This window comes from Scomber scombrus, chromosome 12, assembly GCF_963691925.1.
Source record: "Scomber scombrus chromosome 12, fScoSco1.1, whole genome shotgun sequence".
Lineage (NCBI taxonomy): Eukaryota > Metazoa > Chordata > Actinopteri > Scombriformes > Scombridae > Scomber > Scomber scombrus.
This window is the reverse complement of record NC_084981.1, coordinates 9,720,013-9,739,728: the sequence shown is the minus strand read 5'-3', so window position 1 is coordinate 9,739,728 and position 19,716 is coordinate 9,720,013. Positions and strand designations below refer to the sequence as shown.

At 40.9% G+C, this 19,716-nt stretch overlaps 1 protein-coding gene across 1 annotated transcript in view; it reads right to left on the bottom strand.

Annotated features, from left to right (window-relative positions):
* Positions 1 to 19,344, bottom strand: part of LOC133991673 (striatin-like) — a 29,213-nt gene extending 9,869 nt beyond the window's left edge. The window contains exons 1-3 of the mRNA XM_062430164.1: positions 19,029 to 19,344; positions 6,264 to 6,367; positions 1,924 to 1,997 (exon numbers count right to left, since the gene is read on the bottom strand). Of these exons, the coding sequence (XP_062286148.1) occupies positions 1,924 to 1,997; positions 6,264 to 6,367; positions 19,029 to 19,241 (391 nt within the window). The 5' untranslated portion in view covers positions 19,242 to 19,344. The remainder of the gene's footprint in view (positions 1 to 1,923; positions 1,998 to 6,263; positions 6,368 to 19,028) is intronic.
* Positions 19,345 to 19,716: the final 372 nt, after the last annotated feature.

Genomic DNA, 19,716 nt, shown 5'->3' with positions numbered 1-19,716 from the left:
CAGCTGCTCTCAGTAAGTCAACAGTGGATTAGAGTTAAGTAGATAGGGTATTTGAAAAATAGATGCAGGGTCAACTGCTTATCTTTAAGTTGTAGCAAACATGTTTGCAATAGCTGACTGTAAGAACAACAGTGCTCACCTTTCACTGTAGTTCACTGTGGTAATTTGTCACCATGTAAAATTCACATACAAACATACCAATGGATAATTATTATCCCATTACAACTGTACACATAACTTCACCCGCAGAAGAAACAGAGAGGAGATTTAAATTAGTAGCGGCTCGTTCTCAGTGCTAAAACATTGCTAAAGACATTAGATATGTAATGATGCATTCCAACACCTTCAAAATGGCCGGTCTCTGCTCTAAACGGGTCCCATGACTTACTAGAAAGAGAAATGACGTGTGTCTGTGCCTGCAGCATCCAGAACAACACACGCTCTTTATGACTGTCTACGGCTGTGACAAAACAACAGCGATGGGGGATTCAAAGCTCACTTTGATATTCGACGACGTCAGCGCTCGGGCTCGCGAGTCAGCTGGGAATTTTTGCATGGGGCAGAGATGTGTTATTAAAATTTAGATGTGGCGAGCGTGTGCGTGACCAGGGGTTGATTTGGAGAGGCGGAGAGACGAGGGGTGCCTCAAAAAAAAAATGGGTCATGCCTTATTCAGGAGGGTGAGAAGCAGGCAGGTGCGCCACCATACGAGCAACACCTCCCACTCTTCGTCCCCCAATACCCCTTTTTCCATCCCTTCTACCTAACACCTCTCCCCCCCTCACCTCCCTCATTCATCAACACTTCAAGGAGCTCGGCTGCTTTGAATAGCCCTCATGAATAGAGATGAGGAGAGAGGAGAGGAAATATCGCAATCTGACTTAATGATGGCAGAGGACTTAAACATGAGAGGCCAATTAAATGACAATATTATAACAAGAGACAGATAGTGCACAGATACAGGGAGATACTGAAAGAAGATAGTGTAGTACAGAGGGTGAACACTGGAAAGTGAAAGATTGAAATGGAAAATATAGTTTAAACTTTATTTATGATCTGTTAACTAACCACCCAGATAGTTTTGGTTTTATTTAGCTGAGTTTCAGGATATCTGATGAGGATAGCGGAGTTTGAATATCAGCATGTGGTGGTCATCTTTCTTTTATTGTACTGGGAGAGTTCAGAGTGCAGACTTAACCGCTCCATTTTATTCCCATATTTGAGAAATCTGTCTGAGATTTCTGCTGCCATCACAATATGGTGGCAATTGTTTATGCTCACATTCAAGAATTATGTTTAGAAGAAGAAAACTCTCAACAACAGCAACATTTTGGGACAATAACTGCAGTAACTCAGCAAATAACAGGAGAATAACAGCAAATACCTTCTATTGACTATAGTCATAGTCATATTTTTTTTTTTTTAACTACGTGTTTCACGATGATTTGAGCACCACAAACAAAAATTTATTGTTCTCAGTTATATTGGAGTGAAGTTCTGATGTCTCAGAAGCAGAAATGCTGATAAGGTCAAGTGAAACCCAACCCTGTAAAGTGTGAGTCATAGTTCAAAGTGTAATCTAAGTTAAAAAAAACTAAATCCAAGTATGATTGCTCCATAAAAAGATTTCTTTGTACATGTACCCTCTAGTAGTTTATCGCTATCTTTACAACTTAAAAAAAAAAAACTGACCAAATGTATTATTGGCTCACACCTTAGTTAGGTAATATTTGTACAATACGCCCAGAACAACAATGGCACTCTGTGACTGTTCAGGGAAGGACACTGTGACGAAAACGATCAAGCCAAACAAGATTCAACATGAATGCCGCCTTCACAAGCGTAACAGTCCTGTCACTGGAGGTATGTGTACACAACAATCACTGTGATTTAGTATGAAGAGGAGGAGTGCCATAGACTTACCAGAGTCGTAGCTCGGAGGCTTCATGTCACCTTGATTTAACTCAGTCCCATATTTTAACTTGTGGTACTTCGCTCTGGAAGTGAAAAAAAGAAGGTATGAGGCATACAAATAAAAACAGGGCTGATGATAAAGGTCTGAAAACAAGCTATTTAAAACACTCATTATGCGTGGCATCTGCATACGCTTTGAAATGTCTGTCAATGTCTCAACATTTTAAGAACATCTTCCAAACAGCTATACAGTATGCACATTATTATGATATAATCAATATGGCTGCAATTAAGAATGATTTTTTTTATCATTTAATCTGCTTGATTATTTTCTTGATTATTGTCTATAAACTGTTGAAAATTTGAAAATTGCCTATCATAACTTTTCCCTGCTGACATGTTCAGATTGCTTTCTTGTCTGATGTTGTTATTAGCCAAATGTACTCGCATAAAGTTTTAAAAAACAACTATATTGTGGATACATAGAGGACCGAGATAAAAGACAGAGTTGTTAAAGATTAATTTTATGATGATCAAATAATCAATTATTTCAGCTCTAGTAGAAAATGTATGCAAAATGACACATCATAATCAAATTGATGTTCATGTAATAAACTATACTGTAAAATATAACAATTATACTAACAGAACAGTGTCACTGTGGTGCATTTCATCCCACCACTCACACAAAATAAAAACCTTAATTCCATAATTTGTTTTCAGTTTTGTTGGAATCATTAATTTGGACAAAAATGTAGGGTTAGTGTAAAACAATAACATAATAATGTACATATCACAATATGATTCCACTGAAAGGTGATAAACAAAAATAAATAACTAAACAAAAAATGCACCTGCCTTAAAAACGTACTTAAAAAAAACATACTACACATAGAAAACAGCAATGTATGGATGCAAAGCCTTTGCAGTGCTGAGAGGAAGTGTCCTGCTGTGACGGTGCACATCTGAATCAGTGATAGAGTCAAAACGAGGAGCTCTCACACCTTTCAGTACGCACAGTCCCGCCACACTACTCCCCCCCACCTCCCCGAACCAGAGGAAGCACCCACACGTCAAAATCAAATTAATTTTAAATTGGGTACATCCTACATTAAGAGAGCCATTTCTGATATTGCTTTCGGATACCCTCGGAGACATAACCTGTTGCTTAGCAACCGGGGAAAGTGGTAGTAATTCTGGGTTAAGTGTTGCTCTCCAGTGAATCTGCGGTGACCTCACTGGAGAAAAGTAGATAAATATACACTACAAACATCCAGAGGACGATTCCACACTCAACAGTCCTCATGATGACGTTCCTCAAACGTAAAATTTAGCTAACCTCGGAGCCCACTGTGGGAATACCAGCATGAACCCATTTTGACAGCTGCTGTCTAACTCTGTCGTGTTGTAGCTCTCATTACATTCTCCTGTCTCAAATTAAGATACCTGCAAAAAGTGCTGCCATTTGTTACCGACTGAACAAGCCCTTCCAGTTTTCATTTGTCTAGTTTTAACCTTTACTTCTACAGGCAGGACTGATTAGTAGGGCTGAAACCTTCTTGAAACCTTACTGATTGGTTGATCGTTCAGCAATAGTCTGACCAATGAAAATTTGGTCTGATAATTGCATGTGTTACTTTTATGTGGAGAAAAAATAGCCTTCCAAGATGAATCCTTTATTTTAAGGACACGAGGAACATATGCAGTAGCTGTACAGCAAGCAGAAAAAAACAATGAAAAAAAGAAAACCGACAAGGAGAAGGAGATTGCTATGCTGCTGTGTGGAGATGAGGAAGCTCTGAGTCTGTTTTTTTCATTCCAGTACAAAATAATTAGGTTAAAAATGATTCAATATGCTGCAAATAGCTTATGTTTATTTATAATTCAAGTAGGCTAGTAAGGTAGAGTGCTCTCAGTGCACTGTGGCTGAGTCTCTCTGAGCCCCCCCCCCCCAAACAGTCGATAGGTTGATGAGTAGGTAGAATTTCAGTCAGAGAGATTTTCTTTGGTTGACTACAGCTCTGCTGGTTACCCACATATTTCAGCAATGCTTTGCTTTGCATTCACAGAATTCCTCACATTCCCTGTGAGTAATTGGCTAATACAACCAGAGTTTTCTACTGTTGGCCACCAAGCAGTTAAGTGCATCCTCTGCGGTTGTTGTTGAGGGAGCAGACAGAGACTGGATGGTCGAGCTACATACAGACAGCGTTAAATCACAACTGCAAGGGAGTGGCAGTAATGTTTTTAAATCCTTCAGCTGAACTCTAAGGATGAATGTTTATTTAAAAGTGAGTCTGAAGATGTGACAAAAACAAGGTGTCAGATTATTTAAACCACTTCATTTGGAGCTAAAACTGAAAGTGAATGCATCTGAAATGTTGGTAATAATCCCTCATTATAGACCAAAACAGAACACACAACTACGGTAAGTAGGGAGGGTCAAACTTAAACCAGGATGTTGGTTTGTGAACTCAGATGTTGCTGTTTAAAATGGAAAGGTTGGGTAATTACTTCACCATTATTATCTCCTCATTCCTACATCTCAGAATGTAACATTATGAACATAATGTCAGACCTGTATTAGCCTGAATATAAGTCAGAAATCTGAAAACGTTGGAATCGTCTTATATTCGAGGACTGTGACAGCACTGGACAAAGGTCTGGCTAAACCCACTGTCAATTCTGTTATGGGTGAAAAAACACCCACTCTGGGTTGCTTGTATTTCTATAAACCAATCCCAATCATCTTGAGGGGCACTATGGCCAGCATGCAGTGACAGTGTCATTACTTAAATAGCGTTGGTGGCGAACTTGTTTGAGCCCTGGCATTAAAATGGCTAAATCCCTGCAAAAGCAATTGCCATATAAAACAATGTGATAGGCCTTTCACTGCTTAAAAAAGACAAACATAACTTGCCATTTTTAGCAAGTAGGTTGCTAGCTTGAAAGTTGTTGCTGTTATTTCACATAGCGACTGGGATTTAAAAAACAGTAAGGAATAGAGGAAGGGTAGGAGAATGCTGCCTGAAATATGGCAGGCTTATATCCACAGTGTACATTCGGTGTGTCAAACTAGGTTGTTTGTAGGCTTGACGTTCAAGGCTTGAGAGTGTATTCAAGACTGTTTATAGTGTGTCTGTTAGACTAAGTCAGACCTAAAAGTGTTTTGTTACCTGCAGGATTTTATGAAGGGTTTCTAACATGTTTTCTCTTGCAGGAAAGAAAAGTCGAAATGTCTGAAGTGGGAATTTACGTTCTGCTTTAAAAGACGTAGGCTTCAAGGATGAGGACTCTCTTCTTGCACTACTACTATCTCAGGGACATTTTCCCAACAGGACAAGTATGTGTTGTATCTTTGAAAAGTATTTTTCTAAGAGGCTTGGAACATAATTAGAATCAGGGTTGTCTTGTATTCGGGCCAATGTGGTATTACCAACAGGAATGATGGCCAAAAGCTACAACATTAAGACCGTAAAAAACTAGAATTACCCTTTAATGCACTGAGTTAATCCTGAGCGATGCTGATAGAAAGACTTTACGTGTGTGTCCAAAATAAATGAGGACTGTGTAGGTTTGCAGAGGACTACAGTTTCAGAGTCTCTTTGAATGATATGCTTGATGGCTTGAAGTCACATTGGTCGAGGCGTGTTGACACAACCAATATATCTCTGTTCCAGGGTGCAGCCATGCATCAAGGACGAAGGGGAATGCAAAGTGTACCACCGCTGCTACCATGGGGACCTTTTGTGTGACAGCGACGGGCTGGTGCACGGGAGAATCAGAACAATATAATTCTTCTGGTTTTCTGGAGAATGAACGCTGCGACTGTGACCTTGTCTCGGCTGGAGAAAGAAATTCTCCTTCGCCGTCCTTCTACTGAGGGACGCTGCAGTCATCAGCATCAGACGGCAAACAAAGCCTCCCTGCCAACACATGCTCTCGTCCAGAGACATCACACCAGCTGGACTCGGGGGGGAATCTCTCTTGCGCTCTCGCTCCATTACTGCTATAGCTGACAGCAGCTGAGACGTCGGGACTAGTACATGTAGGATACAAACAAGCGGAAGCTGGATTTTCTTTTTTATACTCTATCAAATAAATCTTGTAGAAAAGATGCACAGAGCTGCACTGTAGAGTGTACCAGCTCTGCGCAGGTGCAGCAGATGTTGATTTGTTGACCACTGATAATCTCACACTGCCATGTACTCTCTTTTCCACAATTCTCAGAGGCAGAGGATTTATTCTTAGGAAGCAAACAAAACATGAAAACGCTGCAGTTGCTGCAGACTAGCTGAGGTATTTGTGTGTGTGTGGTGGGTGGGCTGTAGCAGTGGGGAGGCGCTCACCTCTCTTGCTTCAGCGCGTACTCCAGCATTTTGATCCTCCTCACAAGGTCTTTCTTCAAATTCTCTTGGCCTTTCCTCTCCCCCTGCAGGAAGGCGATTTGGGCCTGAAAGCACAAAAATAGGATTGTCAGGTCATATTTTAAATTAGTAGGAGAGAGAAATACAGTAGTTGCTTTTATAAATAGAGTCTATGCTGCCGGTTTCTTGGCGTCTTCATCTAAAGATGCGAGCTTCACTTGCAAACAAAGGCTTCAAAGACAACCTCCACGAGGAAACATCTGAGAACAACTACTTCTGTTGAGCCTGAAATAGGATGATGTCAAATCAATATGCGTGGCATGATGGGAAATACAAAGCCAATCTGTACTTTTCTATTTTAATCTAACCTACTCACTCTCCCACACAACAACCACCCCCACCCCCTTTAAAACCCTCTCCCTCTGCACACTACTGTCGCTCTTCAGTAACAGGCAGCAGCTGTTGACGCACTCAGTCTGAGTCAGCATTACATTACAGGGTACCTACCACACACACACACACACACACACACACACACACACACACACACACACACACACACACACACACACACACACACACACACACACACACACACACACACACACACACACACACACACACACACACACACACACACACACACACACACACACACACACACACTTGTAATGAGAGTGGAGTGGATAGCTCACCAAATAAATCACATTGACCGGATGACACATTGAGTTAAACTTCACCTATCTTACAGCATGCTCAGACGCTGTAAGATTGTTATCACCGCTAAATATTATAGGCAAAACTACAACGTAAGAAAAAATATAGGTCAAATCAGATACTCCTTGTGTGGACAAACTAACAGCCATATAAATTAGACTAGTTAGCTTTTACACAGGACCAGTTTATGATAGTTACACTCAATTACTAAGATTACTAGCATGGAGCGTCAAAATTGGTTTTCCGGTTACAAGAAACGGGGAAAAGGTTGGTAAATAGCACCGTGCTCCAGCTAGCCTCGACTAGTTAAAGCTGCTTACCACTGCTTATTTTTTTACAATTATGATTTTATAATGAGGTATAATAATTTTTTTAAAACCTGGTCCGCTTGTAATAATCTGAGGAGGAGAGATAAACTGAGGCTGAACTCAACAAAAATCTGCACAGTGTGTTGAGTAACTCAGAGGTTACAGAAAGGTAAAGACTGCCAAGAGGCTCTACAGGCTGCTGTTTACAGAAGGGAGGAGAAGCATGCTGTTGTTTCCATTTCAACACTCCTTTAGAGTCCTTCTCTATTGTTGTAAATCACCTACAAGACAATGAGGATAAGTGGTGGGCTTCAGTATGCTGCACTTAAAAGAAAGATGACAGATTTTAGTAGTACAGTGCTTATATTGTGGATTAACATGAAAAGGCAAACAAATCAGCTGGAAAAAAAGGTGAAGAAGTAGCACCACCGGCCAAATATCTCTAATATTTATAATATCAAAAAGGAAATGAAACCTTTCTCTTCTGGATACATTCTAAAACTACATGTGAGCATCCCCCAAGAGAACGAAAACAGACTAGAATCCCCGTGTTTGGCTCTACACGCAGAGGATGGTGTGAGTTTGAGTGGGTTGGATCACAGTTTCACACAGATAGCGAGTAGTGCTGCTGCTGCCTGCAACAATGAGTCACGACAGCACTTCAATCTACCTCCTATTAACAGCAGCGTTTCTTTTCATCCGCACTTCTCCGCGCAGGAACTCAGAACGACCTGCTGCGCTCCTGACTCCACGGCGACCCAGGCCAGGTATTTGTAGAAAGAAATAATGCTAGGAATGCTAATAACTGGAAACAGTATGCAATAGATGCCGACAGCTGATGCTCCTGAAAGGGGCGCCGGCAAAGCATGTGTAACACAAATGGATCTACATGCTCTGAAGCTCCTTATTCATCCTGTTTTATGTGCATCTGCTTTCAGCTGAAATCCATAGTACTGCGTTTTGGATTGACAGCAATGTTAACAATGTTTAATATGAATCTAACTTTCCACATCTTTGAGCCAGAAAGAGAGAAAAAAAGAATGAAAGTTAGCCCCCCCCCCCCAAAAAAAAACAATAATCCGAAAAGGCCTCTGCTATGTTTATAAGCTCAGTTTCAATAAGTCGAAGCGGGGAAGATAATGAATGGAGAAAAAATGTCAGCGAAGCCACAAAACTCACGGAACAGTGAGTAAGCCGTTCATTTTTTTTAGCCGATGATAAATATTGATTTCCACAACGAGGTGGTTTACAGATGCGCTGCAGATAGCAACTTGCACATATGGAATAAAACTTGGATGGATTTGGGCTTTTTTGGAGGATAGGAGAGGAGGCTCATAGCAGTTTAAAAAGGGGCACAAATAAGGCTTTAGGAAAATATTGCATATGGAAAATTATCAGTGTTTGAATAAAGCCAGACTGAGTGGCTCCCAAAATAACTTACTCTGGCTAAAGTGGCTCTGATCCAAATATCAGGAAATGTCAGGACCACTGCCTCTGGGTGCTCAAACTGTATCACATGCAACAGGTTAACCGAACCTACAAATACCTCGTTATGCTAATTGCACAGCTATTTTCTGTTAATTGACTCTCGATCTCTCCGGTTCAATTGTTCAATGATTTAAGCAGAAAAACAACTGAATTTCCAACAAAGGAAACCAAAAAAGCAGCGAGATTTCTTCAACAGAGGAAATCAGAGACACACGTTCCAAGTCGTACCTCAAGAATGACCAAAAAAGCAACAACAAAGTGTAAGAAGACAAACAATACAAAGAAACTGCACATCTTTCACTGTAGATGAAACTGTACATCTGCACTGATTGAGATAGCGGGGCCGACCGTTCGCTTCCTTATCCGCATCAAATGAAGCGCTGGCCCACGGACCTGTGTCGTTCTGCGGTGCCAGAGATAGAGAAGAGTGCGGCTCTGTGAATCTCTGGCTCGCCATCTCTCCTCCATCAAACATTAACCTTGGGAGGAATGCAATGAGTCAACTCCGGCCATAAAGAGACACAGGAAGCATTTAATTCCAGGCCTCACACTGACTGCATTATTAGGCTGTGCTGGATAAGGGCTCCTTAGTCTGTCTGTGAGAGAGACATGCAGAATGGGGCATCCATCTAGAGCGCAGGGCTTTTCAGAGACAGGAAAAGGAGGCAGCAGAGATAGGCTAATGGCTAGGGAGGAAAATAACCAGCAGGCCCGCTAAACTCTGGTAAGCCGAGGTAAGAGAATCAGTCTCAATATCTGCTGCTTTGACATACAGTCAATCCAAGTTTGGAAGTCAATTTTCTTTCTCTTCGTTAAATGAATCGAACAAGGAAAAATGGAGTGGGCAGCAGCTTCCAGTCCTGCTTAATTACAGCCTGAGAAATACATTAAACTGCATAAACAAACATGTACTGAAAAGCTATAGTTTAACTCTTCAATAAAGACAATTACTAAAAAGAGATGCACATTTCTGCCATTTTTCTGTTGATGAGAGATGAACTGGCAACAAGCAAATGTATTAAGCAGCAGAGCAGTTTTATGCCTTCATTTTTCATGTGTCTCTGTTATAGTGTGGATCATCATTATTTAAAACACATGGATAGTAATGGATTACACATTCCACTTTTTCAACATCATTTTCAGCTTAAGTATGAGTATGACAGTAAGTGTGATAAACTATATCCACACTATTTATATCTTAAAAAGATCTCAAAGTCTGAGTTCCAAGCATCTTTTCTTCCAAACTTGTTTTGCATCACTGACAAAGACATCTACAACACGATGAGGCCATTTAATGTAGACAGCGGCAAGACTGAGCTCACTCCGTTTTTAAAAGAAATCCAGCAGATACTCATTTAACCTCGGGACACACACACACACACACACACACACACACACACACACACACACACACACACACACACACACACACACACACACACACACACACACACACACACACACACACACACACACACACACACACGAAAACAACACGGTCACACACACACACACACACGAAAACAACACGGTCACACACACACTGGCCTTTCAGTCTGGACTGAAAAAGGAAACGGGGCCTGGTGTAAATCCCACATTTACAATGCAAACAACCTTCCTTTCAATGAACACCGGGTCTTTACTCTCACAGTTACTGCAAACCAATGAGCACCGTGATGGCCGACATGATAACTAGCCAAGTACATTCCATGCATGCCATTACACTAGTGGCAACAGAAAAAAAAATAAAGCAAAACAACACAAGACAGACAGAGGTGCTAGGCTGTGTGAAGTGCTGTAAAGTAGTACAACATGTACTTTCTCTTTGTTAATAGAAAACAACAACGCAGACTAATATAACTGCTGTGTGTGTGTGTGTGTGTGTGTGTGTGTGTGTGTGTGTGTGTGTGTGTGGGGGGGGTGTATGTATGTGTTTACTATGATTAGGTTTTACTTTTATTTCTCAAATTCCATGTTTTTTTCCCAAATTTTTTTCTGTTAAATGTTTGTTTTATGTAAAGTACATTGAGTTGCCACTGTGTATGAAATGCGCTACATAAATAAAACTGCCTTGCCTTGCCTTGCCTTGCCTTGCCTTTACAGTCAAAACAGTAGTAATGCAGGTACGTTCAAACTGAATTCACCAATCAGGTGTAAACGCTGGTCATGTACCTTAAAGATTATAATTACTTTAACAGGCTTTAAGCTGTGGTCAGAAAATTAATGCTATATGTAAGTGAAAATCCAGATGTAAACATGGTAGTTTTTCCGTCCATATGAGGACAACAGAGGTTATTGTATAGAAGGTCTGTATCCAGTTTGTTTTGGTGTTTATACATTTGTCTCTCTGATACATCCCATAAAATACAATAAGATATTTGAAATAAGCTTCCAAACATACTTAAACATACTAAATATTCCACATTCAGACAGTGAAGCAGTATAAGAGATGCTGCTTCTGTTAAATTTCCTTTAGCTTGCAGGGTTTATAGAGAGCAGAGTTTGTAGGTTTGGGCAACACAGATGAAATACTCCATCATAGTGTACGTAGTTTTTAAAATTACAATATGGATAAACTGTGTATCATAACATATTTTCTGGAGGATTCATTGATAGACTAGTTTTGATAAAAGTAACCACTCAGGATTCAGTTTTCAAGAAATCCAACATATTAAATACCTGAAAAATGTTCATTATTTCACTGATGAAACAAAAACATGAAATTCCGTATTTCCATAGAGCAGACCTGCTCACGGATTTTGATCAAATATATCCAGAGATATTAAATGGATAGCAATCATGTCATGGTAAACACTGTCAGTCAGGCTGAGCTGAGGTGGATTATCTTTAAACTCTCCTGAAGGAATTTCAATAATTATTAACTCAGTTTCCCTCCACTGTCCCTTCACCTCCTTCTTAGTGCAACATAATGACAGCAATTCAAGTGTTAGCACCCTTCAACAACCGCATTCTGTCTCTGAGAAAACCTGGATCATCTGACGGATTGTCGGGTGTAGGTATCAAATTAACTGCTGTGTTTTAATCAACTGTTCCATTTTTGCTGCTTCTGATCCATGACAGCGATGATGTGAAATAGTGAGGATCATGGCTGGAGCTCACCCCTTTAAATGCAGACACTGCACATCGATCCGCTCTGCTGTCTGTGAGCGTGGATTAAGGGTGAGCTGCTCAAACTGTGATTTAATAAAGATTTCTGCTCTGTTATCGAGAGCGAGCAGAGCTGCATCTTTTACCTCGTAGACATAAAACAGACCTAAAAGCCTTATAACGCTAAAAATGGCTGACAAAAATACGTCTCTGTTTTTCTAAACCTTTACAGAGACACAGATTTGCCGTTTTCATCTTGTGACTTTCCACTTTGCACTTTGCCGTCATGCTGCCTGTGTGAAGTTGACACTGCAGTGTTACCGGGGGGGCGCAAACAAAGGCGGTATGATGGGCTTCTTTGGGACTAGGGTGCTGCATCCCATGTTGCTGCATTAATATTACATACGGCTTGTCGCGTGCACACACACTCCAGCATACAAGCCAGTAGCTAAATTTTTCAACATCAGCATTTTCCCTGACAAATAGGTTGTGTGACTGTAAGGTGTGGTCTTTGCAGAGCCATGTTGAAAACAACATTTAGTAATAGGTATAAATGTCTCCTGTAGATATATATGTAGATATTTGAGCTTTCAGTAACTTGGCAGTCTACCGATTGGTGAGCGGAGCTGGGAAGATTTAAAATGGGTGAAAATTTAAAAATTCATCGGTCTGACTACATTTCTGTTCAATAATAAGGCAGCATCAGCAACTCTGTGTATTTGTGTAGTTTATCACAAGAACAGCTTACACTGATGTGGATAAGCATCTCCGGCAGAGCTAGTCAAGTGCTCCATTTCAGAATATGAGATGAGTGAAATAGGACAGGCGCAGCAGACAGAGACTGATTTTCTTCCAATAAAAGGCGGTCAACCCCCAGGAGTGGCAGCAAAGAGGCAGCTGGTGCCCTTTGGCCTCTTCAGTGTGTGTGTGTGGCACCGAGAGATAGAAAAAAAGCTCAGTACCATCTCCATTTCTAATAGCTCTCTGGCATGTCCAAGATGTCAGACAGGACTTCACTTTTTAGCTTTGGGTGACTAAATCACTTCTTTCAGGCCTCTTCGAGAGCATTTTCACTTCATGACATGCATGAGTCCACAGAGGAGCAAGAGTGATTATTCTTTAGCATTACGAGACCCGGGGCTTTGCTGTTGATAATGATAACTCTAGACAAGAAAGTTCCTTCTCAATTTTTCTAAGAATGATGTAGGTGGGCCAATTCTGCACTGTGACTCTGAAGTAGTGTTTTTCCAAATGTGGAAAAAAATAAACAATGAAAAAAAACATAATCAGCTGTTTCTGTTTTTACAGTTTAACCATTTAAACATGCCAAAGTCAAAAATAAAGAAACAGAACAAATAAAACACAAACAAAACTACAAAAACAGAGGGAGATTTACAATGTCTACACACAAAAACAACTGCCCTTACCATTTACTGGAAAGGCAAACTTTGGTATTTTTTAACATGGATCCTATTTTCCCATAATTTTTTCTCAGAGTGCATAATGAGGACACAAGTTTTGAAACTCGTCCACAGTATTGAAACGGAGCGCTACAGCCAGCAGCTGTGAAAAGGGACTTCAATGTAATTCGATGGGGCAATAGTGCTCCCTTAAAGTGTTTGTTTTTGCCTCTGACAGGCTAAGACTGTTATTATGAGTATCTGACAACATAATTACTTTTTTCTCTACCTTCGCTTTATGGGCTTCGCTTGATCCAGCCTGTTTGTTGTCGTGTCTAACCAAATATTGCTCAAAGAGATGTCTGCTTCTGAAATTTTGCGAGAGTTGCGTTGTTGCAGGAAGACAGTTCAATAATTAGCTAAACACTCAGCCATGACTTCCTCTATCTTTCAGATCATGATAAACTATGTTACTACACAACAAACTCTTCATGGCACTCCTCTCTCCAGCTCTCGCTCACATTTCCACTGTTGTCTTCCTGCAACAACTCAACTCGCGCAAGATTTCAGAACGAAAATTCTCCTTGAGCGGATCAAGCGAAATGTCAAGAAAAACATTTTATTTCTCTGTAAGGTCCTTTCTGTAATGTCAAAAACCTAACACCAACCAAGAACCTTATAATAACAATGTGAGCCAGTCAATGGCAAAAACAAGCACTGTTAGTGGACATACATTGACTCAGTTCTATTGCTTCAAGCAATTACATTGCAGCTCAATACTTTCAATACTGGACCAATTTCAAAAATGATTACCCCATTAGTCACTTAGACACACAATGATGGGAAAATAAGTTCTAGGGTGAAAAATCCCCAGGTTTCCCTATAATGAAAGAAAGAAAAAGTACCATAAAAATGGGGGGAAACTAAACAAACCAGATTACATCATATCACCACATCAAATTAGGACAGCAGCAGTTTGAACCTGGCGAGTACACAGATTTTACTACTCTGACAGACTGGAGACCTCACATTATTACTGTAAACTGGGAGAGGAAGGCAACTTTTGCGGCACAATCGGGCAGCTGTCCCGCACACCCACGTAGAAAGATGAAGGCTGTAAGTGTGAATGGAGGGAGGAAGAAGGGGAATTAACATGTCGACAAATCAGCTCGGCAGCCAGGAGAAAGCCTCCGTGTGCTGCGTGAGTCCAACGGGGACAGTTCAGCAAAGCTCAGAGGAGCAGGCTTTAAGTTAATAAACACGGCTGCATTCGGGCGCTCTCTCAGTAAAAACACAAAACCCTTTTAAACTACTCACTGTTACCCCGTGCACAGTGAATATTTGATTAGTACCGCTATGACTGTCTTTGTGGTGTTTCAGTTGAATATTACCGCAGTCTGTCAAAGCTAAGGCTTAAGACGGGGCTGGTTCTTTGTGGTCTACACCCCCGGTTACGTGAGAAAGAATGTGAGCAGTTGTGAAGCTTTAGTTTCTATCTGAACTTGTGTAGCTCTCTACATTCGCAACCCCTACAATTTCTGTGTCAATATCTGAGGGCTACCTTGTTGACAAAACATTGCATATATTCTTTGTGAGGAAGTGTGTATTCTTGCATTTTTTTTGTGCTTTCCCACTCTGAGGCACACACCGAGAAGGCGAGCAAAAATAACTACAGCTTGGGGGTGGACGAAGCATCGACTTAGGAATGACGGTGACACCCATTTCTGAATTTCTGAATGCGACGGTATGTGCATGTGTGTGTTTTGAGCATGGCCCAGTCCTCCTTATTCCTTCACCAGTGAGCTAAATGCACCCGGGCTTTGCTATTAGTAAAAAAGTAAAAATGGAATCACAGTTATAAGTCATCTAACTGAAGCGGGCTAATTCTAGGCTGCTCCACAGTTTGCTGCAGTCCTTTCTGACATGCAGAGAATCAGTTGAACAACATGAGCTGAGTAATAACAGTGTTGCTCATGTTAAAAAGGTTTTCCTTTAGAAATAAGAGGGTTTCTATCCGGTGGAGCTGGCCTACGTTTCAGTGTGCAGCCAAAGGGAGCCTTACACCCTCTGTCACCTTCAACCTTCTCCTGGTGTCAAATTATGGCTGCTGACAGATACTTCTGGCAAGGAGATACCCCGTGGAGCAGGGATTTCCCCATAACTGGAGGGCTGATGAAGCACACTGGAGCGGTCCTGGCCCATACAGGGTGTAACTCGACTAAACCTGAGCCATGAGGCCTGGAGAGGATCAGTGCGGCTGGGTGATATCATTTAAATCAATATCACAACATTAATAGGAATATTCTTTCTGACTGATATACATTTCAGTATGGGGAGAGTATACAGAAATGCAGAGGTTTGGTTTAATTATAACTTGCTTGAAATCTTTTAGACAGCAGAATATTTTTAATTAACAAAGTATCAACATGATGCAATTCCATTAATCACAGCTACACAATGATGTTAAAATATGCCCCAGTCCTCCAAAACAATGCTTTAAAGTCAACAGCAGCATGCTATGTATGCACTCCTAATGAAAAATAAATACACTTAATTGGTGTGTCCCACTTATCTAACTTGAAACCATTACAACTAACCACCTGTTTCAGTTCCTCTGAGTGCTGAAACAATTAGTGTATTGATTTTTCAGGCATCTGACAGGAAAATAAATCAACAACCATTTTTATAATTAAAATGAATGTTTAAGTCATGCCAAAAATTTGCTACTGGATTTATTCAGGCTTTTTTCATCAAAAGCACTTCACAGTGTGCCTCTCATTCAACTATTCACATGCATACTCACAAATCGATGTGAGCTGCCACACAAGCTGCTGGTCTAACCATCAGGAGCAATTAGGGGTTTAGCATCTTTTCCAAGGATACTTCTACACACTCTGCAAAATTAACTTTTTTGTCCACTGGTCAAATGGCTAGTGAATGTTCAGGTTTTACCAGCCAGTCCCTACAGTTTTTTTTGGCTGCTGATTGCATATTTTACTAGCATTTGGCTGCTGGCTGGTGCTAATTTTATGCCCTGTATATCGAACTGTCAACCTGGTGATTAGTGGATGACTTACAGCTGCCCTAGAATAATTTATTTAAACAATAGATCAATCTAAAACATATTAAATAGATAAACAGATAAGGAAAATAATCATTAGTTGCTGTGCTAATCACCTAGTACCAAGATAACATACCACAGACTAACTAGAGCTATGTCCTTTCACCAGCAAAAGAAAACAATTCAGATTGATTCAGGTCAATCAATTGATTATCATTGACCACTCAGCTGGAGACTAATCATGAATGACAGCCTATACATTACACAGAATCGGCACAGCAGCTCGAGTACACGAGCATGTACAGTACGGTTTCTGTGCTGCTCCACCAGAGAGAAGTGGCTCTGAGCATGACCTAACAGGCTGGCTGGACGACATTCCTACAAGCCCTGGGGTTTGCCTTCCTCCCAAAAACAGCAACATTAAGACACAGCCTCAACTGTCTTCCATTCAATGTCTATACAACCAACAAGAAAAAAATAATCCTGGTATTCACTGGGTTGTGAAATCACTTGAAGTACATTCTTAATGGGCTTTTATCTGAAACCATGACTGTAACCTTCCTTAAAACATACAAGACGAAATGCCAGCTTTAATATTTGATTGAAACAAAAGTGTGTGGCCGTGAAGATGATGAAGACTATGAACTGTATGTTGCAGAGAGGATGAAAAAGAGAACGCGCTGCAGATGCTGCATGGTGTCCTCCATAAAGGCTCTTAGCTCCACTGGAACTTTTCATTATTCATACATGTCTATTTACGTTCATTTAAATTACTTTCTAACTTTCCTTCCTCACTGTGGCCCCTTCAATGGAAGCTACTCCATCAATACCTTCTCTAGGTTAAAGTACTGTATACATTTGCAATAAGTAGACATCCCTTGAGGACAGTACAAGGTTACAGTCCCATGTGGATTATTTAAACTTTTCAGTGCTCATTATTGCTCCAATAAGGTGCAGGACTAAAAACAGGAAGATATTAAAATAAACGGTAAATGTTCACAGCTTACAAAATAACATCAATTCTTGAAAGATTACCATCAGATGCTGCTCCACAGTAACTGGAATCATTCTTATGACTGAAACAGAACTTTGAAACAACGTCCAAATATCAGCTGGCTAACGTTTTGGGAAATAACCAAAACAACAACTCAAATTGAGCGCGCACCGTTTTGCCGCCACAAACAAACCACCCAATAAGCCATTTAGCAACCTCACTGCGCTTTGCCGCAGTTGCTGCTGCTTCGCTGATAAGCTTGCTTCATGACAGCAGACAGGAAGCTTAATACATGGGCCAGACAGAGAGAGCTGCATGAACTGATGAGTCAAAACCCTACTACAATGTTCGTCCTGTACGTCACCAGTATAGAAACAATGCAGTGTCTCCCTCTCATCTCTTTGTTAGCTGAGGTCACTGCATGGATGGAGCTGCTTGCCATCAAAAGTCAGTGTTGGGTTCTTGTCTAAAGGACAAAACTATCGACCCCCCCCAAACATTAAGCTAGAGCTAAATAGTAATGAGCTATGACAATGCCAACTCAAATCCTGACCAATCATATGGTTTCTAAAGTAATTTTCCCTGTGTGTTATTAAAAGAGTCCATCATGTAGACTGCTGCAGATATTTCTACCCAGCTAAAGCCACACACACATACCAGTTATATGGCCATAACTGTTAATCATTACTTGAATCACCTGGAAAAAGAAAATAGCCAACAGGGATTGGCACTTTAAACAGAAAATATATTTGAGCTCCCATAAAGTGAAATCAAACATGGCCAAAGAATAAAGAGTTGTGCAAAAAAAAAAAACTTGACACAAAGGGGGGGGGGGGGGGGGGGGGGGGGGGGGTTAACATTCTGGATTCAGGAAACCCCAATAAAACAAGGTTTACAGAGTGAACCTGGGTCTTTCACATCTAGTTCAGCTGGTCTCCTCTATGGAAAATCCTCTTTCACAGCAGGAAAACCTTTTGCCTACTTAAAATTTATCAGCAGCTGAATGTTTTAAATTGCTTGCCGATTAGGTCTGAGTCAGTAAACTGTCAAAACAGTTGAAAAAGACCCATTAAAGCACTCTGACCTTTAGAAAAGACTGCATTTTTGATTTTTTTCCATCAGGAGTGGCAGTGACATGGCAGCTAGGATATTATCATAGGGCTCATAAACAAGACATACTGAGTCTAAATTCTTTTAGGTGGTGTTTGCTGTCCATCAGGAGAGACAGCTATATAGAGATACCAGCATTTATAAATATATTTATAATAACGATGCTACCTTTCCTCCACCTTTTTTTTAATGGATTTCAGATAAAAATGCAATGAAAATCAAAGCTAAATGTTACATGTACAATGTGGCTAGCGTTACCCCAACAACTCTATTTATTTAGTTAGTAAATATAGCTGTCAATAAGTCGTTTTACTAAGCCTACTAAGTAACACATTAGCGTGCTCTCAAGCCTTCAGGCAGCAGGCAAGTTTGGTGGTTTCAGTCGAGGTAAAAAGGTCGCAAATAGCCGTCGTGCAGCGCCTTTAGCTCCTGAGCTAAAGCTAACAAGCTAGCATGGTAACGAGAACAATCAAACACATACACTTCTAGCGAGTTGCAATAAAGGAGCAGAGCTGTGCCGCAGTTCTGCCACTAATATGTGGTCGTGTGGTGGGTTTTCACCTGTAATTCCGCCCGCTCCACCTCCCATTGTGCCCTCTCTACTTCGAAACGGGCCCATTCGTGCTGCAGGAAGTGCAAGATCCCCGGGATACTGTACTGAGCCCGGGCCGCCTCCCCAGCGTCGCCATCGGGCAGCGGTCCTTTCCCAGCTCCCGTTAAAACCGAGTTGTTATTGTTGTTAAAGAACACGCCGGGCCCCGCCTGTTCGTCCATGGCCGGGCTCGGTGGAAAGCTTTGCCCGTTGTCTCGTTGACTCTCGGTGCTAGTAGATACAAACGGAAAAAAGCAAAAGGCTGTCGACGGCGCTCCGTCTGCTCGGCTCGGTCTGAACTCACTTTCTGACAGCTAGCTGTCATCGGGTGACGTCACCAGCCACGACCACGCCCACTGCATGTCTCTAAACTGTTTTTTTTATTTTATTAGGAAAATTCTTTATTCATGAATAGGAGGTTCACAACAGCCTTTCCCCTTTTATTGAATTTAACTCAATGTGTACCTCTCTTGATTCTGAGAATATGACAGAAACATATTTGGTGAAACCCCTTGAAGTCAAATTAATTGCTCTTTTCTAATTTTTGTCATGTCTTATTTATGTTGTACTGTTATTATACATTTTTAATTTCTTTAAAACTTAATCAGAATATTTGTTTCTCATTGCATTGACTTTGTTGTCATCCCTTATTTTTTG